Genomic DNA, 16,720 nt, shown 5'->3' with positions numbered 1-16,720 from the left:
ACTAGGAGAGGTCTACCCACTAGAAGCTGGATCCTGGTCTTGTGTCCAGGGTGGGTGGAGGACGGCGAGACCCCAACTAAGCTGCGCATGTTTGTGGGGTCTATGGTGGTTATGGTGTTCCAGTACAGTGCTTATGGTGCTCGCAAGTACTAGGAAGCAGCGATTGATGGAGGTACCCGGTCGCGGTGCCAGGCGGTAGGTCACAGATTTACTGCATGTAAGCTCATTGAGCAGGGCCCTCAACCCCCTCTGTTCCTGCGTCCAACTCATCTTATTACAATTAAGTGTTTGTTCATCCACCCATTGTACAGCGCTGTAGAATTTGTTGGCGCTTTATAAATAATAATAATAATAAAAATGTGACAATTACAGGTTTAGTGATTGAATCTGCCTGCCTATACTGGCAATAACGCACTACTGTGTGGTGGTGGGTAATTTACTCTGTCTGTGCCAATACAGTCAAACATAACGTTTTTAATTTTTTTTTACAACAGAATTAATTTGTGCAAAAAAATCTCATGTGTGGCACTAGTTTTCTTTAACTGCTACACATCACAAGTGCACTGGCTGTGTATCAGCTCCTGCAGTACCAATACAATGTTTTTTGACCCTTGTCCTAAAGGAGTTAAATATACGCCTCTCGTGTTAAATCTGTCTCAGTGTAGGCCTCCCCCTAGCCCAGGCCCCGCCTGCTCTATCCTGCTCAGTGTATTGGAGGCTTCCTGCACTCACTATTCGGGAACATGCTGGCTAGGCTGACCTGTGTTCAAGGCTGGCTGCAGTGCTCAGGGCCAAGCCTGGGGATTTGGTCCCAGCAGATATGCAGGTAAGATGGGGTGAATGGCATCTTTATGTATGGCTAGATAACAGAAGACATGGAACCTGTTTATCTCTCTATGAATTGCACTGCAGAGTAAACAACATTTATTAACAGTTGCTGGAAAACGGCACACACCCACAGTGTTCTCTAAGGCTGAGGGTTATCTTCCTAATATTGTGAAACCAGACTTTACATTGTGATCTATTCTATTTATAAAACCGTATTAACCTGCAGATTAAAACCCTTATAGGCAGACAGTGAGTGCTCTGGTATCTGTATACTGTGCATGTTTTAGAACTGGCTAAGTATTGTGCTTTGATTCTAACAATTTTGTATCTATTGTAGATTCATAGTTCTAATCCTATACCCTATGCAGCTATATTTTGCTAGACATTGTAATTAGCTGACAAGTTGATTATAATTTAGTTTATTATTCAGCCTGCCTAATGTTTTGGGTGATGCTTTATTTTTAAAATCAATTTCCAGTTATCTGTGAGGTTATATTGGCTTCTGAAAATTCTAATGTTTCTGATGTCTTGGGGACTTGCAAGCACATCAAGTGTTTGCAGTAGGCCTGAATGCAAGGTTGTGTACCAAAAATACTAGTCAACATTGCAATGTAGAAATTCCTACGTACACCCAGGTTGCTGCAAAGTGTCACATACCCTCAGAACTAGTAAGCTTAGTTGACAGGTTTTCAATTTGAAGGCAGAGGTAAAGAAGGATAAAGGTCGTGTTTGTTTCACAACCAGCAAAATTAACCATTACTTATATTGGTTTTCAAAGGTATTGCTTTACCTAAAGGGGGAGGTGTTGGGCTGCACAGTATATCACATTTATTTGGTTTATGCCAGAGGTTGGGACTTTAAATTGGTAGGTTTTATGCAGGGCAATAAAAATGGTGAAATAGGAAATTCCCTAAGAAACATTACAAACTACAATATTAGCTAGATGTACGTATTGTGCTAGACTAAATATTGAGTACAGTGAATACATTTCATTTTATTCCACGTTCTTTAATGAGATTTTACCTGTATGTTGTCAGCACAGATGTAAAAAAAAAAAATACAAATATGGTGTCCAAGATACTCAGGAGCACCAATGCATGTAATGTTGGAATCAGTTTGGCGTGAACCACTTTTCCCATCCAATTGCTATGCCAGTGTTATAATGGTAAACAGCAAGGATTTCTAAGAAAACTCAAATATTAAAGGGACCCTATAGTCGCCAAAACAACTTTAGCTTAATGAAACAGTTTTGATCTATAGATCATGCCCCTGCAGTCTCACCAATGATCTGCTATTTATGCAGTGCTATTCCCACAGTCAAGGTGATGGCACATTAGGCAGGATTCTTTTTCCAGACTAAGTTACAGCTTAGAACACCCTCAAAGGTGTTTGGAGGAGACTAGGGACTAGGGGTAGGCAACCTTCGGCACTACAGATGTTGTGGACTACATCCCCCATAATGCTCTTTCACCTATTATGCTGGCAAAGCATCATGGGAGATGTAGTCCAAAACATCTGCAGTGCCGAAGGTTGCCTATGCCTGGACTAGTGTATAGTTTTTCTTTCTATTATATGCCTCAAGAAGCATTTCACAGTCTGTAAATCAGTATCCACTCCTGGATAGAGTTATGAGAAGGGGTAACTTTATCTGTGTTATTCCAGTCGTTACGTGTAGCCTTTTTTTCTCTCAGACTGCAACATTATATCCAGTTATACCCTTGCTTCTCATTTTTTGCTGCCTATGTGTATATATGGGAATTTTTCTCTGCCCTTGGCAAATTCATTACGGTATCAATTACCATCTTTAGCCATTTTCAGGGGAGATTTTCAAGTGGTGATCTCATGCTATCAAACAAGGATTTAATAAAGACATATGTCAGTTGATTATTTTGCAGGAGCACCAGTATAAGATATTAGGGAGTTTTTTATCCCCTATTTTTCCTATATATATCCATCACAATACTGTTGGGATTTGCAGGTACAGACCTCCAATGTTGTCTAATACGTCACCTTGCCAGTTTTAAAATATTTTTTATCTGGGGGGGCGGGGCCTAACCATCATGGCGGAGAGACGTGTTTCGCATGGGCTCCCGCACAAATCTAGCAAACTACACATACTACAGCCGGTTTCAGTGAACCAAGCGAGGGATCTGAGCACCCACTGGCCCCCCATACCGGGAGGAGTGCAGTGGGGTGTTTCGCGACCTGGTATTGAGGCAGAGACTGAGGCCTGGCATGCAAAGGAGGGGGGAGACGGACGCTCCCACGACCCGGAGCTGCCAAGGCTCAGTCCACAAAACAAGCAAGCCCCGTTTCCCCTCCCCTTGGACCGGTGGGGGTGATCCCGATCCACATAAGAGGCACAACGCAAAGCAGACAGAAGAGCAAAATGACATTGCAAGAGCAGAGAGCGCGCAGGGCACTCCACACAAGATGGCGGATAACGCTTGTGGCAGTGGACTCCATGACAAAGCACCCGACATAGTGACAAACCTGCGAAAACACTTTGAAGCATTCTGGGTGAAGCTGGAGAACATACTCCAAGGGCAACAAACGCTTCCCTCGGAGAGTAATTCACAGATGCCCTCACGATCCGCTCCTCAACCTCCAGCACCTAAACCATGTGCTAACCCCTCTGCACAGAGGCAGCTAAACCCCAGCAAACGCAGCACCATGCGACCTCGACGAGCTCCTGCATCCACGAGACGCAGATACCGGAGGAGGCTTAAGCCAACCACAGTGGCAGGCTCCCGGGGACCCTGCATACAACAACGCCCTGAAAGACAGGAGCATGGTTCCGGATTGAAGCGGAACAACTCCAGACTTCAGCTACACCCCAGCAAACACCTTACCTGCACATGGCACGTTTCCATGAATGAGCTGCAGGCCCTCTGGACACGGACTACACCATGGGGCTATGATCTACCCCGAACAGGCAAGGGCTGACCAAGCTTCAGGTCCCCCCCTTCTCACGATTATCCCACCAGTCTTGTCTCTCACCTGTATGCCAGAGCTCTTAATACACAGCGGTAGTATACAGCAACACCAACATGTCTCACCCACGTACTAACTACATCGCAATAATTGTCAACCAATGTTTAATCGCTATTACATATGTTGGAACCGCTATGCGGACACTGTTTTAAGCTAGATGAACCCATGGTAACCCGCTACAGCAGATACACACCAAGCTAGCCTGAATTAAGTTTTTTTTCAATGTTTTGCAACCATCTTGATACTTATCCTGTCTACCAAACAAAAGAGTGCAATGTTTATTTTTCAATGCCATGCAAATGTTGTAATGCTATATATACCTAACTGCTTGCACCTGCTGTCATGGCAGTGCAAACTGGATTGTTCTCCATTTGCACAAACTTAATGGCAGTACCCCTGTCCAGCTGGTAATAATCGAACGTGCCTATGTTCACAAAATGTACACATCATCTTGAGAATGTAACCCAGACAACTAACCTGACTGTTACATCATTGTTAGTAAAACCCAGTATAGCTATTTAAGTGATGGGGCATAATGTATTAAGTATTCTGTTAACGTTTGCAAACGTATGATCCACCTTGACGCGCCTGCTGCCTTACCGCTAGTCCGTACATCCACTCATTCCTTGCTTGACATTTTTCGTGTTATAATTGCCTATGACTAACAAAGTACAGGGCTGCTATATAAATCTGGGATATAAGCATGACTACTTATTATCGTGAATGTTTCTCCAGTTATTAGTCAATTGTTTATGTTAAGTGTCTCTCTTGGCCTATAAGGCCACTGACTCAGTCAAATTTTATCTCCCCGTGCCCCAAGCGTAATTAACGGGCTAATTGAAACCTTACCGGGATGTACATAGAGTTAAGCTTGTTCAAATTTAATATAAAAAATTGTGCCGAAAATCATGCCACTGTTTATCCTGCATACAACTGTATAAACACGCTGTTCTGGCGTTCTGACAAAACTTTGTACCAACCTGCACAATAAAAAATAAAGAATTAAAAAATATATATATTTTTTTTTATCTGCTATTTATGTGCTAACTAACTTTGTTTATGCAGCCCTAGTCACACCTTCCTGCATGTGACTTACACAGTCATCCTAAACACTTCCTGTGAAGAGTCATCTAATGTTTACACTTCCCTTATTGCAAATTCTGTTTTAATTTAGAATTCATTATCTCCTGCTCTGGTAATGGCATGCTAGACCCTGCAGGAACCTCCTATCTGTGATTAAAGTTCAAGCTACAGAGTAGGATATAACTTACCTTAGAACTTTTTAACACCTTATTGAAAATGAAACCATTTTGTTTTCATTCAGGCTGTGTCAGTCACAGCCAGTTTAGGTGTAGGTAGGGCTGTATAAATAAATAAAACTCCTGAATGGTATATTGAGGCATGATCTTTACACAAAAACTGCTTCATTAACCCCTTAAGAACACGTGACATGTGATGATTCCCTTTTATTCCAGAAGTTTGGTCCTTAAGGGGTTAAGCTAAAGTTGTTCTGGTGTCTATACCATGTCCCTGTAGCCTTTTTTCTGTAAACACTGCCTTTTCAGAGAAATGTTACAGCCTGGGGACGCCTCCAGTGTCCACTCCTTAGCACTGGAGGTGCTTCCTGGGGCAGTGCTGCACGGAGACTCTGAACTTTCCCCATAAAGATGCACTGATTCAGTGCGTCGCTATAAGGAAATGCTGATTTGCCAGTGTTTGGCCCCGCCCCATCTCCGCCACCCCCTTTGCTGATCTCAACCAATCCAATGCTTTTCCTATGGCCAGTGCCAGTGGACTAAAAATAAGGTATTCATTTTTATTTTATTTTTTTCCCCTTACCTTTTTAAGGGAAGTGGGGCAAGCTACCTAAATGGTGGTTTTGACACTATATAGTCAGGAATACATGTTTGTTTTCCTGGTTCTATAGTGTTCTTTTAATCTAAAAGGTCACCCGGTGCTTGTGCGCTTTTAATGATGACACTGAACATGTTAAGACTTTGTGTACATCTATAGTCATACATCAATCAGAATCTATCACTTTGATTTTACATGCTGTGTTTTGGTTTTACTGTACAGTTCGTTTAATGCTGATAAATTTAATTTAATCCAAATAATCTTTTAGGAGTTATTCAGATTCCAGAGACAGCAGTTGGCTTAGATCTTTGTTTGTGAGAAAAGTGGATCCTCGCAAAGATGCACACTCCACTCTGCTGTCCAAGAGAGAGACCAGTGGCCTTTATAAAATGCAGTGTAAGTACATGTTACTAGGGTACAGGTAAAGTACTACCTTTTTTTGTGACAAGTTAATTACTTGAGTTATTGTTCTGTTGTGTGTGTTTATTTTCTAATATATATTTCCTATTTGTCACATATTTATTTATAAAATATTTTACCAGGAAGGATACATTAAGATTTCTATTGCTTTAAATTGTGTCCTGAAATAAATTGCATTATTATATAATCGGGTACAAGATAATATTAAAAATACAATGTAATATTTAAATACACATACATTTAACACAGAACAGGTAGGAAATATAATTGGCCATGGTCATTGGTGCATTCTGTACAGAGATGTTGAAAGGGATCTCTTAAAGGATTTTAGTGTGGAGGAAGATTTAATTGTGTCTGGGAGGTTGTTCCATACTTGCGGCCAGGCATTCAAAGAATCTGGAAAAAGGCAAGGCTGACACAGTATTCTTATTTCATAGAGAACAATGCAGTGGTAGTCCCCTATGATGTGAATAAGGAATTTCTTTTAGTTTTTTTAAATGGGATATTTTGCATACACCCCAGAGGTCCAGGATGTTGAATTTCTCTTTACACCTTTTGAAAAAGCAATGAGAAATTGACAAAAAATGGTTTGTAGCAGTCATAATACATTATTAATGGCTCATCTTTCAAAGAATGGGGGGATAGCAAATACATGGCCCACAGAGAGAATTACTTGGAATGAGAGGAAATCTGGGAGGCTGCGGTAAACGTTTTCTATTTTTCTTTAGTGTTTGGCTTCTGTTTTTATTTATTTATTTATTTTTATAAACTTCATAATTGAATCACTACACTTAACATTATTTAAATGCTTCCTTTGGTAAAACTGAATTTAAAAAGTTATCAACATCACCTGCACAAGGTAGTGAGCACAGACATTTTAAGATTCACGTTTTAGTGATTCATTGTTCATGAGCCTGCAGTCTGTGGCTAAAAAAATTAGTCTGCACTTGACACTGTCCATTTTCATACAGACTTTCCACATAAATGTAATTTGAAAAGGAATTACAGGAAAAGCATCTTTTTATTTTTGTAAGTTCATTTAAATTCAGTGTCAAGAAAATGTGATAAATTACAAAATACTATAATTACCCTAGTTCCATCTACATAACTTTATACACAGCAATACATCCTGCGGAATCAAACACTCCACTCCAGTTACACTCCAATGAATCCTGTTCTACAGGACCTAAATAAAGTGTAGTTATTTATTTATTTTACTGACTTAGGAAAAAGTAGTCACTAGTAACCAAAGGCTGTGCTCGGTGTTGGACAGTCTGGGGAATTACGCTTTGGCCCATTTGCACATTCATGCAGTACTGTCTGAACCTTCACTGCTGCAACAAGCTCATACACAATTTAAGTATGATTTTGTTTTGCATCAGGGCTAGATGGCAATACATAAATACTCCACAGGAATTAATAATATAAATTGAAGACCAACAAAAGATGTCCTGCATACCTAACCCCCATCCTATCCCTGTATCGAAGACTATGTAGTACTGACAACAGGCTGTCAGTACGTCACGTGACTCTAATCTCATGTGATCTTGTTAGAAGGGAAAATGAGTTGCATCTTAAAGTGTATACTGCCTTTGAAAATTCAAAGAGAGCTTATAAAATATAGAATATTTTTTTTTTAATACATTTTATTGAATATTAGGATCTAAATATTGTTTTGTCTGTACATATAAAATATACTGCATGTGTATTGATGCAAGTGTCCAGCATGCAGTGTGTGTATTTATTTTCTCCTGGCATCCCTGCACTAACTCCTCTCTGGTCTCTTTCAGTTCATAATGTGAAACCAGAATGCCTGGACGCTTATAACAAACTGACGTGAGCATAGTTTAAACTCCCCTGTGTTGTGTCTTTAGAAGGGGTAGGGTGCTGCTCTGAACCTGTTTTTACTGTTTCTTATCTTTATTTACAAGGAAATCACTGCCATGCTCCAGATTAGGATGAGATACAATTGTAGCTCAACACTTGGTAGGACTGACAAGGTTGAGAATTGAGACATTTTGTTAGCTGGAAGGCAAAGTTTGGCATCCGTGCTATACAAGAAGGGGAAAAAAAAAATCTGTGCAGAATTTCTTGTGGTGAGAGTGTGCTTGCTGGCATTGCTGATGACTTATTTTGCTGTCTCCCTGCAGAGGAAGTGTAATTACCAGATTTTACAATTTACATGACGTAAAATCATGGTGAATATTATGCTTATCTACATCTTCCATGTATATACATGTTTTTAACGTGCAATCAGAGAGCACAAATGTAGTCCCTTTCTGGTTAACACTAGGGATGCACCGAAATAAAAATTTTGGGCCGAAACCGAAAATTCAGGTTGCCCTTGGCTGAAAACCGAAAATTACTATTTTCCTAAAAAAAATGTTTTTCTATAATTTATTAATATTAGACTTTTTAATGAATTGTTATAACAAAATAAAAAGATAAAAGCCTTGCTAACGTGAAACGCGTTGGTATTTTATACAGCCTTTTCGCTATGTTTTTATTTTAGCTTTTTTTTTTTTTTTTTTTTCTCTCTTGTAAGAATTTAGACCGCTTAGCATGGAGTGATGCCCTGTTATTGCTTGTGAATGCATTAATGCATTCTCAAAAAATTCCTTGTAAAAATAGATGAGGACACACAATCCAGCTGCAATAGGCATCTCATTCACATGAGAGTAAAATAAATAAATGGAAGCTGCTTGAAAAATTTAATATAAGCTCCTGGAAGTCTCACATAATTTTGTGCTCGGATAGATCTCAACTGCATATTTTTGTTTATTTTTTATTTTTTCTATTCTTTCTCTCATGTGAATGATATTTTGCATATGTGTGCTTTGCACATGATCGAGCAGCACTACATTAACATCCGTGAAGAATTTGCAAGCTTGTGCTTACATGTGATGTCATTAAGAACATGCTCAGTAATACTAATAATCATTAATTACATTGAAAGAATTGAGAGACCAGGGATTTGCATGTTGCAATTTTCCTGTAGCAGCAATGCGGACCAGGTATTAATTATGAGATCTCATTACTGGTTTTAACAGTGGTCACTGGAGGATTTGCCACATAATACATCCACATGTGCTTATAAATGAAAAAGGAAAGATACAAAAACAAGTGACATTGAAAAAGTATGGTGAAGGGGAAAACAAATAGTTTTGGTTTGATATATCATTTAAAAAAAAAAAAATAGTGGCTAAACCTTCCCATTTGTGTAAAAAAAAAAATATATTTTTTAAATTGTCTGTTTGGCCTGTAATCATTATTAAAATTGTTAATGGTGGATTTGTAATATTTATGGCTTGCTGAATATTGAGGGCACCTATTCATTTTTTTTTTTTTTAAATGTTGTGCATGTGAGCAGAGAGGAAGTACTGCCGAAACTGCATCATGACCCGGACTACCCTTGTGATCTAGTGGGTAATTGGAATACGTGGTATGGGGAGCAGGACCAGGCAGGTAAGCTTAAGCATGACGAGAGGGTTTTGGCATGTATATGTATGTATATTAATAAGACATTTTGATTGCAGTTCACCTGTGGCGTTTTTCTGGGGGTTACCCTGCGCTTATGGACTGTATGAATAAGCTGCGAAACAATAAGGTAAAAAGGTAGTCTCTATATAAACAATATGTGTGCTGAACAAATGTATCCCAATTTCAGTAGAGCATATTCTCCTTTTCCTGAATTTTGTATTTTGTTTAAAATATTTATATTGTGTGTGTGTGTGTGTGTGTGTGTGTGTGTGTAATTTCTTTTTTTTTTTTTTTTTTTTTTTTTGTCAATCTTTCTTTTATTGAAGCATTTTTGATAGGGTACAGAAGAGAAGGAGGGAAACACATCGTTTGATTACAGTAGAGGGTTTAAACATTGTCAGCTTTAAACTATTACATTTCTGGGATAGCGATTCTTCGTTTTTTTTAATAAATCAGGTTGAGAAAACAGGTTCATAAATCAGTCATAGAAAACAGGATTCTAATACAGGCGTTTAAATCAGGCTTTTAAATCAAGTTATTAAATCAGGCTATGAAGTCAGGCTATGAAGTCAGGCTATGAAGTCAGGCTATGAAGTCAGGCTATGAAGTCAGGCTATGAAGTCAGGCTATGAAGTCAGGCTATGAAGTCAGGCTATGAAGTCAGGCTATGAAGTCAGGCTATGAAGTCAGGCTATGAAGTCAGGCTATGAAGTCAGGCTATGAAGTCAGGCTATGAAGTCAGGCTATGAAGTCAGGCTATGAAGTCAGGCTATTAACAACATGACATTAAGCATGCTAGGCTAGTAGTGAAAACGTCAGTTTTAGTCACGCTTAAATGTGTGATAAAATAGGAGTCCAAATTTGAAGGGTACTTCCAAAGTTCAGCTTCCATACAGGATAGCGTCCGGGCAGAAGTACAGTCCACATGGTGTGAGTATGGGCAACGGCTGGATGCCAGAAGATGAGGTAGTCCCTATGTGCCTAGCCGATACCCATTCTGGAGGCCGTGGTTGCTGATCTGGAGCAAGAGGCTAGCGAGGTGCTGGACCGCTGTGGCTCCTCCGGTCCTGGCAGTGGTAAGAGGTTGTTGCTGGCTGGGTGCTTGTCTGGCGGCTGAGCGCCTCTCCCCTTCGGAATTCTTTCAGCGGAGCTGGCTGTGCGGCGGGCGGGTGGCGTCGGCGGGTGCTTTGTCTGGCGGTGGTGCTTAGTTAGTTTTTGTGGGCCATTGGGACCCCACGAGGTGGTGGGCGGTTTGCTGGAACCTCCTTCTGGCGCCTTTGCTCGGCGTCTGTGAGGCTGTTTCAAGCTAGTAGTGCCACGGCTTCGCTTCTGCCGCCGGGTCTCTTTCTTGGCTTGTGCCCGTTCTCGCGGTGGCAGCGCTGAGCTTGAATGACCCGGCTTTGTGTTGAGGAGTGTGCAGTGGCTCGTTGCCGGTGTTACCCGTACCGGTACGGGGTGCGAGCCTCCAGTTTCAATGCGGTCCCAAAAGCGTTGGCAAACCGCGTCAAATTTCGCCTTGAAAGCCCTTGCCCAGTCCTCGGTATTTTGCTGTCGAGGATTTGCGGCCCTGCTGTCGGCCATCTTAGGTAGGCCTCGTGGTACCGCCCGGGCGGCCTGGTTCGGGACTACGTCCCCTATGTGGATGCTTGTCCTTCGCTGGTGGACCGGGATGACCCCCACCGGTCCAGGGGGGGGGGGACTGGGATCTGTCCGCAGCGAGTCCCACAGGCGTAGTGGGGGGAGAGCGGCCGTCTCTCCTGCTCCCACCTGTCGAATAGGCCTCCGACACTTACTTGGCACAAATTGCTTTTTCCTCAACGTGAGGGGTATCATTTTGTTCTGCCCAGTGTGCCCAGTCGATTGCTGGCTCTGGCGGCCTGATTAGTCTCAGTTTGGGTCAGAAAAAGCAGGTTAATTAGCAGCTCTGTGCAGGAGCCCATGAGGTTGTCGACCAGTTGGTTCTGCAGCCAGGCCCCGCCCCCCCGTGTGTAATTTCTTTAATTTCATTCTTGCTCATCTGTGTCTGCCTCTGAACTCTACATTGTTTCTAGTTGCACATTGCATTGTCCCAAAAAAATGTGACTACTTTCATTGTAAATAGTTAATCAGGATCACTGTCAGCTATGTGACATGCATTCTTTTGTATTGATTCTCTGATCATTGTCTATATGCTATGCTGAACAATTTCCCTTTCTGAGGTTTGTTTTTAGTGGATACATTTGTATTGTTCCTGCAGGAATACTTAGATTTCCGAAAAGAGCGCAGTCAGATGCTCATCTCCCGGAGGAACCAGCTACTCCTTGAGTTCAGTTTCTGGAATGAGCCTGTACCTCGGAAGGGACCCAACATCTATGAACTGCGTACATATAGACTGAAGGTGAGATGTTCTTGGTTTGCAGGGTGTGACAAGGGTGGTGAAGGATGAGAAACAGTTTGCCATGGAAACATAAAATAATACAGACATCTTGCCTTTCAGCCAGGGACAATGATTGAATGGGGAAACAATTGGTGAGTAGTAATCTGTTACGTGTTTATTCTCTTATGAATCATCCCATATTTTGTCTTTCAATCTAATAATGAGAGTACAGGTGATGCTGTAAAGGGACAGTACAAATTATAATCCTATTTTCTTTACTGCTAGTATGAGCACACAGTATGGATAAACATTCCAATATAGTTTGCTATTTTAAATTTTAATATATTAATAAAAGGCTCTCTGGCACTAACCTAGCTTTGACGGAGGCTGTACGACGTGCAGCACATCTTCATAGATGTTAAAAGAAAAACAGTACATCACTGTACATAGGTCAGATACGGGAATTTACAGCAGGCGTATCCTGTTTTGAGTCTATAGTATGTGCATGCTTGTGTAATATTAAAGAGATATATAATGTCAAGAAACCCCACCATCTGTAGAATATTTATTTAACTTCCTTCCATTACTCTATCTGACCAATTTCTCTTTCCTTTTAGGGCTCGTGCAATCAAACATCGTCAGGAGAATGAGGAAGCAGTAGGTGGATTCTTTTCTCAGATCGGAGAACTATATGTTGTGCACCATCTTTGGGGTAACTATGCAAACATTCTAGACATTAAAAACGTATTTTTTTTGTTAATGAAATGTTACTATGCAAAACAGATCAATTAGTTTGTCCCAATAATCTAATTATTAAAGGGACACTCCAAACACACAAAATACTTACTTTTAAGGAATGGTATTATATTTAATTGAGCAGTCGGTGATTGGATAGCTGCATGTATGTGCAGCTGGTCCACAAATTACATATATGTTTTCTTTGGAGGTATCTGGTAAATTGTACATGTTAAAGAAATTCTAATGGGTTTTTTTTTTTTTATTCTTTATTTTTCGGTGTGCATGGTATTACAATTGAGCTTGTACAGCCACGACAGCTTGGTCAAGCACATTAAAAAACATGTAAAGACAATAGTATGGCTTTGGGAGATCCGCACATTTTTTTTGTGATTGGGAGAAAAAGAAAACAAAATGTATGGAGTGACGAGCAATGCATTTTAGGGTCTATAGGTAGTGCCACCGTAGTTCAGTGTAGACATGTAAGTATGATGTGTGGTATACAGAGTAAATACTAGTAGCTAATATTGCGGGTGTGCCAATATTGTGTCAAGTAGTAGTTGAGTTACTGTCGTTAAAGTAGTTGAGACATGTTTAGAATCGGTAAAACTATACATTATAAGGATGTGCCTGGTTAGTGGTCCTATGTGGACTGGGGGTTGGCTCCTGCGTCCTGTTTGTGTGAGGGGGTGAGTCAGTCGGCCTATGTCCTTCGTAAAAGGACCTCCACCTCCAAGGGGTGAGTAGTATGTTGTGTATTGCTGTGCCGGGTAAATTACCGGTAAGTGGACTATAGGTAAGGAGCTAGGCTTAGTATTACCAATAGTTTGCGGCGCTCGTGGGAAGTAGTTGGGCCCTGGGAAGAGGGGGTGGGGTATTTAAGGCAAACGGTCAGCTCCTGGACAGCTAGGTGTGCCTAAGCCTATGTGTCCTGGTAAGTCATTGGTGTAGTAACATATGGTAAAACAATGTGTGGTAACTTAGATTAGGAAACTAGTAAACATGTGCCCTATGGGCTGCGTGAGTCACGTGTCAGGTTGTGACAGCAGCGTATGAGTCCCGGGTTGCCTGTCTTGGGACAAACTGGATGCTTCTTGCCGGGTCCCAGTTATGGGTCGCTTGGGGTGCAGTGTGATTCTCCTGCCTTTAGTGTGTCCGGTGGTAGGCCCAGGTCTTTCAGTAGTGCCGCCGAACCCTGTAGATCTTGTACAGTGTGCATGTTGTTCCCTTTCTGTATGGTTAATGCTCTAGACTGGCGCCAGCGGTAGCGAATTTCATGCTGCTAGAACAGGGTGGTAAATGGTTTCATCAATCTTCGCCAGGCCAAGGTGCTGCTTGAAAGATCGGCATAAAATGTCAGTGACATGCTCTCAAATTGAAAGGGTGTGTTCTCCCTCAAGGCTGTGAGGACTGTCTCTTTATCTCTCCCGTTTTGGAAGGTGATGATTAGGTCTCTGGAGACTTCTGCCGGTTTCATGGCAGGTTTGGGGACCCGAAAGATTCCATCCAGGGTTATGGTCTTGCCTGTCTGGGAGTCAGTAAGGCTGTGAACAAGCGCCTCATGCAGTGTGGTAATTCAGCCTCTGGGACCTCCTCCAAGATTCCCCTGAATTTGAGGTTTAGTCTCCGCCGGGAGTCTTCCTTGTTTTTCTGCAGGTCTGAAAGGAGGACCTTTAGGACTGCCGTTGTCAATGTGGAGGTAGCCAGACCGGCCTGAGCCTTCAGGGCTGGAGCGGGAGTAGGTAGGAAATCCTTATCTACATTCTTTTGAGTGCTCCTCGGAGAAGTCAGAGCAGCCGCCTGATAGCATCGCCATCTTGGGCCCGAGGGCGCCATGCGCTTGCTTCCACATATCCCCTAAGGTCAGCCCGTAGGTAGGTTTGTCCGGCCTCGTTTTATTTTTATTTATTTTTTTAATTTTTATTTTTGTCTTTCGTCCCATGTGGCTTAGGACTACTAGGGTGGTCCCCCAGTCCGTGTATCGGGGTAAATTTTGTATAAACAGCTTTGTTCGTCGTGAAAAACCCCAGAACTGCAGGTTAGTGCGACCGCTCGTTGCAGAGGTCAGGTTCCGCCCTATGGAGTGTTCTTTTAATGCAGTACAAGCAGGTGCTACGTAAAAGTGTTTGGCCATACTCAAAAATTCGAAATAAATAAATGTTAACTGATCAGTGTGTGCTTGCTTAAAAATATAAAATCGCTAGAAAGTATGTAAACAAACCATATTAATTAAATTAACCCCTTAAGGACACACGACGGATTGGACTTTCACAATCACTCAAACTGAGCATTAAAGTATTTTGTATTGTTAAATCTATGCACTTTCTTACTTTTTCTCATGTTAGCACCTTAGTGTAATTTGTCTGAAATTTATCATTGAACTTTTAGCGTACAAAGATTTACAATCCAGAGAAGACACTCGAAAATCCGCTTGGACCAAAAGAGGATGGGATGAGAATGTGTATTACACAGGTAATCTACCGTGCTGAATTATTAGGTTGATTACTGCTGGTTATGAGCATAACTCCACTGACTTTCTTTTTTCTCTGTGTACTTTAGTCCCAGCATCATAACCTTTCTTAGACTAGCATTAAGCTTATTGACCCTACAGCACTTCTCAGTAACCACAATGCTATATTTGTACACAAATTCATTTAGCATTTGGTTTAATGTTGAGGAGGCTTCCCAGCATCAATTAATCAAACTTTATACGGGATAAGATCATTTTGTTTTGGGGGGAGGCAGTAAACTGGTTAAATAGCTAAACCGTCACATTTATTATTTGACAGTTTGTGTATTTGTTTCTTTTTTTTTTTTTCTGACCACCCAGTCAGTTGTAAATTATATAGCTGTGTTAAAATGATTTCCACTCTGCTTTTGTGCAACCTTTTCCTCTTACGAAGAGGTTACCAAATAAATTTTCACTGCTCTACTTTTACTTCTTAAATAAAAACAAAAAGATATTTCCTTGAATTGCATCTGTATTTTCTGTTGCTGTCTTTGTTTACATGTTTATAAACATGTTTGTGTTTTCTCTTTTTATCTTTAGTCCCCCTGGTCCGGGATATGGAATCTCGTATCATGATTCCATTAAAGATTTCCCCGCTTCAATGACGACACTTGCCTCTAAGTTTAATTTCTCCCTGGAACCAAGATTCAGTAATTTGACCAAATCACACCTCTGTGGTTCTTTTAGGACCGTTACATGGAGAATGAGCAGTTAAGACATCATCTCATTTTACACCATCTTTAATGGCAATTTAAACATGGTATAACTCCCAGACATCCTGGTCTACAAGCTATTTTGTTTTGTTCCTCAAGCACTTTGTTGTGCGTTTTAGATGAACAGAGGAACTCTAGACTCTAGAGGAACAATGTGTGTAGATATTTAATTACTTTTTATTGCTTTTCTCATGTAATTACGGAGTTATAGTTTTAACGTAACTCCCTGCTTTAACTTGTAAGTTGACCAACTGTAAAAAGAAAACCAGTAATTGATACAATTTATGAATTACTCAATTCTATTTTGCTGGAAAAACACTAGAAATGGCTATCTGCTGTGTCCTTTATTTATTTTTTATTTTTTTTTACTTTTTCTTTTTTTTTTTAAGCGATACGAGTACTTAAACTGTATTTCAAATATGAGGTCTGTTTTACTAAACAAAATATTTAAAGTAAATTGAAAACCCATTTTCAAAATGTAGTCCAAAATAGCAAAGTTGGAAAAAATATCTAAATTGGATATTTCTTAAAACTTTAGCATTATTGCATAAAGGTAAATTTCCGTTTTCATTGCCCCCTAGTTGACATATAACTAGATAAACTCAATTTTATTTGTACTTGATTGCCTGCTGTACAGCAAAGGAAACCCATTACTGTCATCATCTCATTATACTAAGTAAAGGGTTTACACGAGAGTTTGTGAAGATGATTTTTTTTTTTTTTTCTATTGGCTCCTGTAATGTTTTACAGACAATGTAAATTAAAAAAACTACATTGCATGTCGAAGACTTATTTAATCATGTGCAGGGGAAGGCAACCTTCGGCACTCCA

At 40.6% G+C, this 16,720-nt stretch overlaps 1 protein-coding gene across 1 annotated transcript; it reads left to right on the top strand.

Moving 5' to 3' along the window:
• The first annotated feature begins 708 nt into the window (after nucleotides 1–708).
• NIPSNAP1 (nipsnap homolog 1) lies at nucleotides 709–16,222 on the top strand. Its single transcript, XM_063457091.1, has 10 exons — nucleotides 709–826; nucleotides 5,945–6,072; nucleotides 7,887–7,932; nucleotides 9,467–9,561; nucleotides 9,633–9,703; nucleotides 11,813–11,953; nucleotides 12,053–12,084; nucleotides 12,550–12,644; nucleotides 15,056–15,139; nucleotides 15,717–16,222. Exons 1-10 carry the CDS (start codon nucleotides 744–746, stop codon nucleotides 15,779–15,781), a joined length of 840 nt encoding a protein of 279 aa, XP_063313161.1. The 5' UTR covers nucleotides 709–743; the 3' UTR covers nucleotides 15,782–16,222.
• Nucleotides 16,223–16,720: the final 498 nt, after the last annotated feature.

This window comes from Pelobates fuscus, chromosome 5 (genome assembly GCF_036172605.1).
Source record: "Pelobates fuscus isolate aPelFus1 chromosome 5, aPelFus1.pri, whole genome shotgun sequence".
In the NCBI taxonomy this organism is placed as follows: Eukaryota; Metazoa; Chordata; class Amphibia; order Anura; family Pelobatidae; genus Pelobates; species Pelobates fuscus.
Note: the sequence above shows the minus strand (reverse complement) of the source record. Positions and strands in the feature narration are given on the sequence as shown.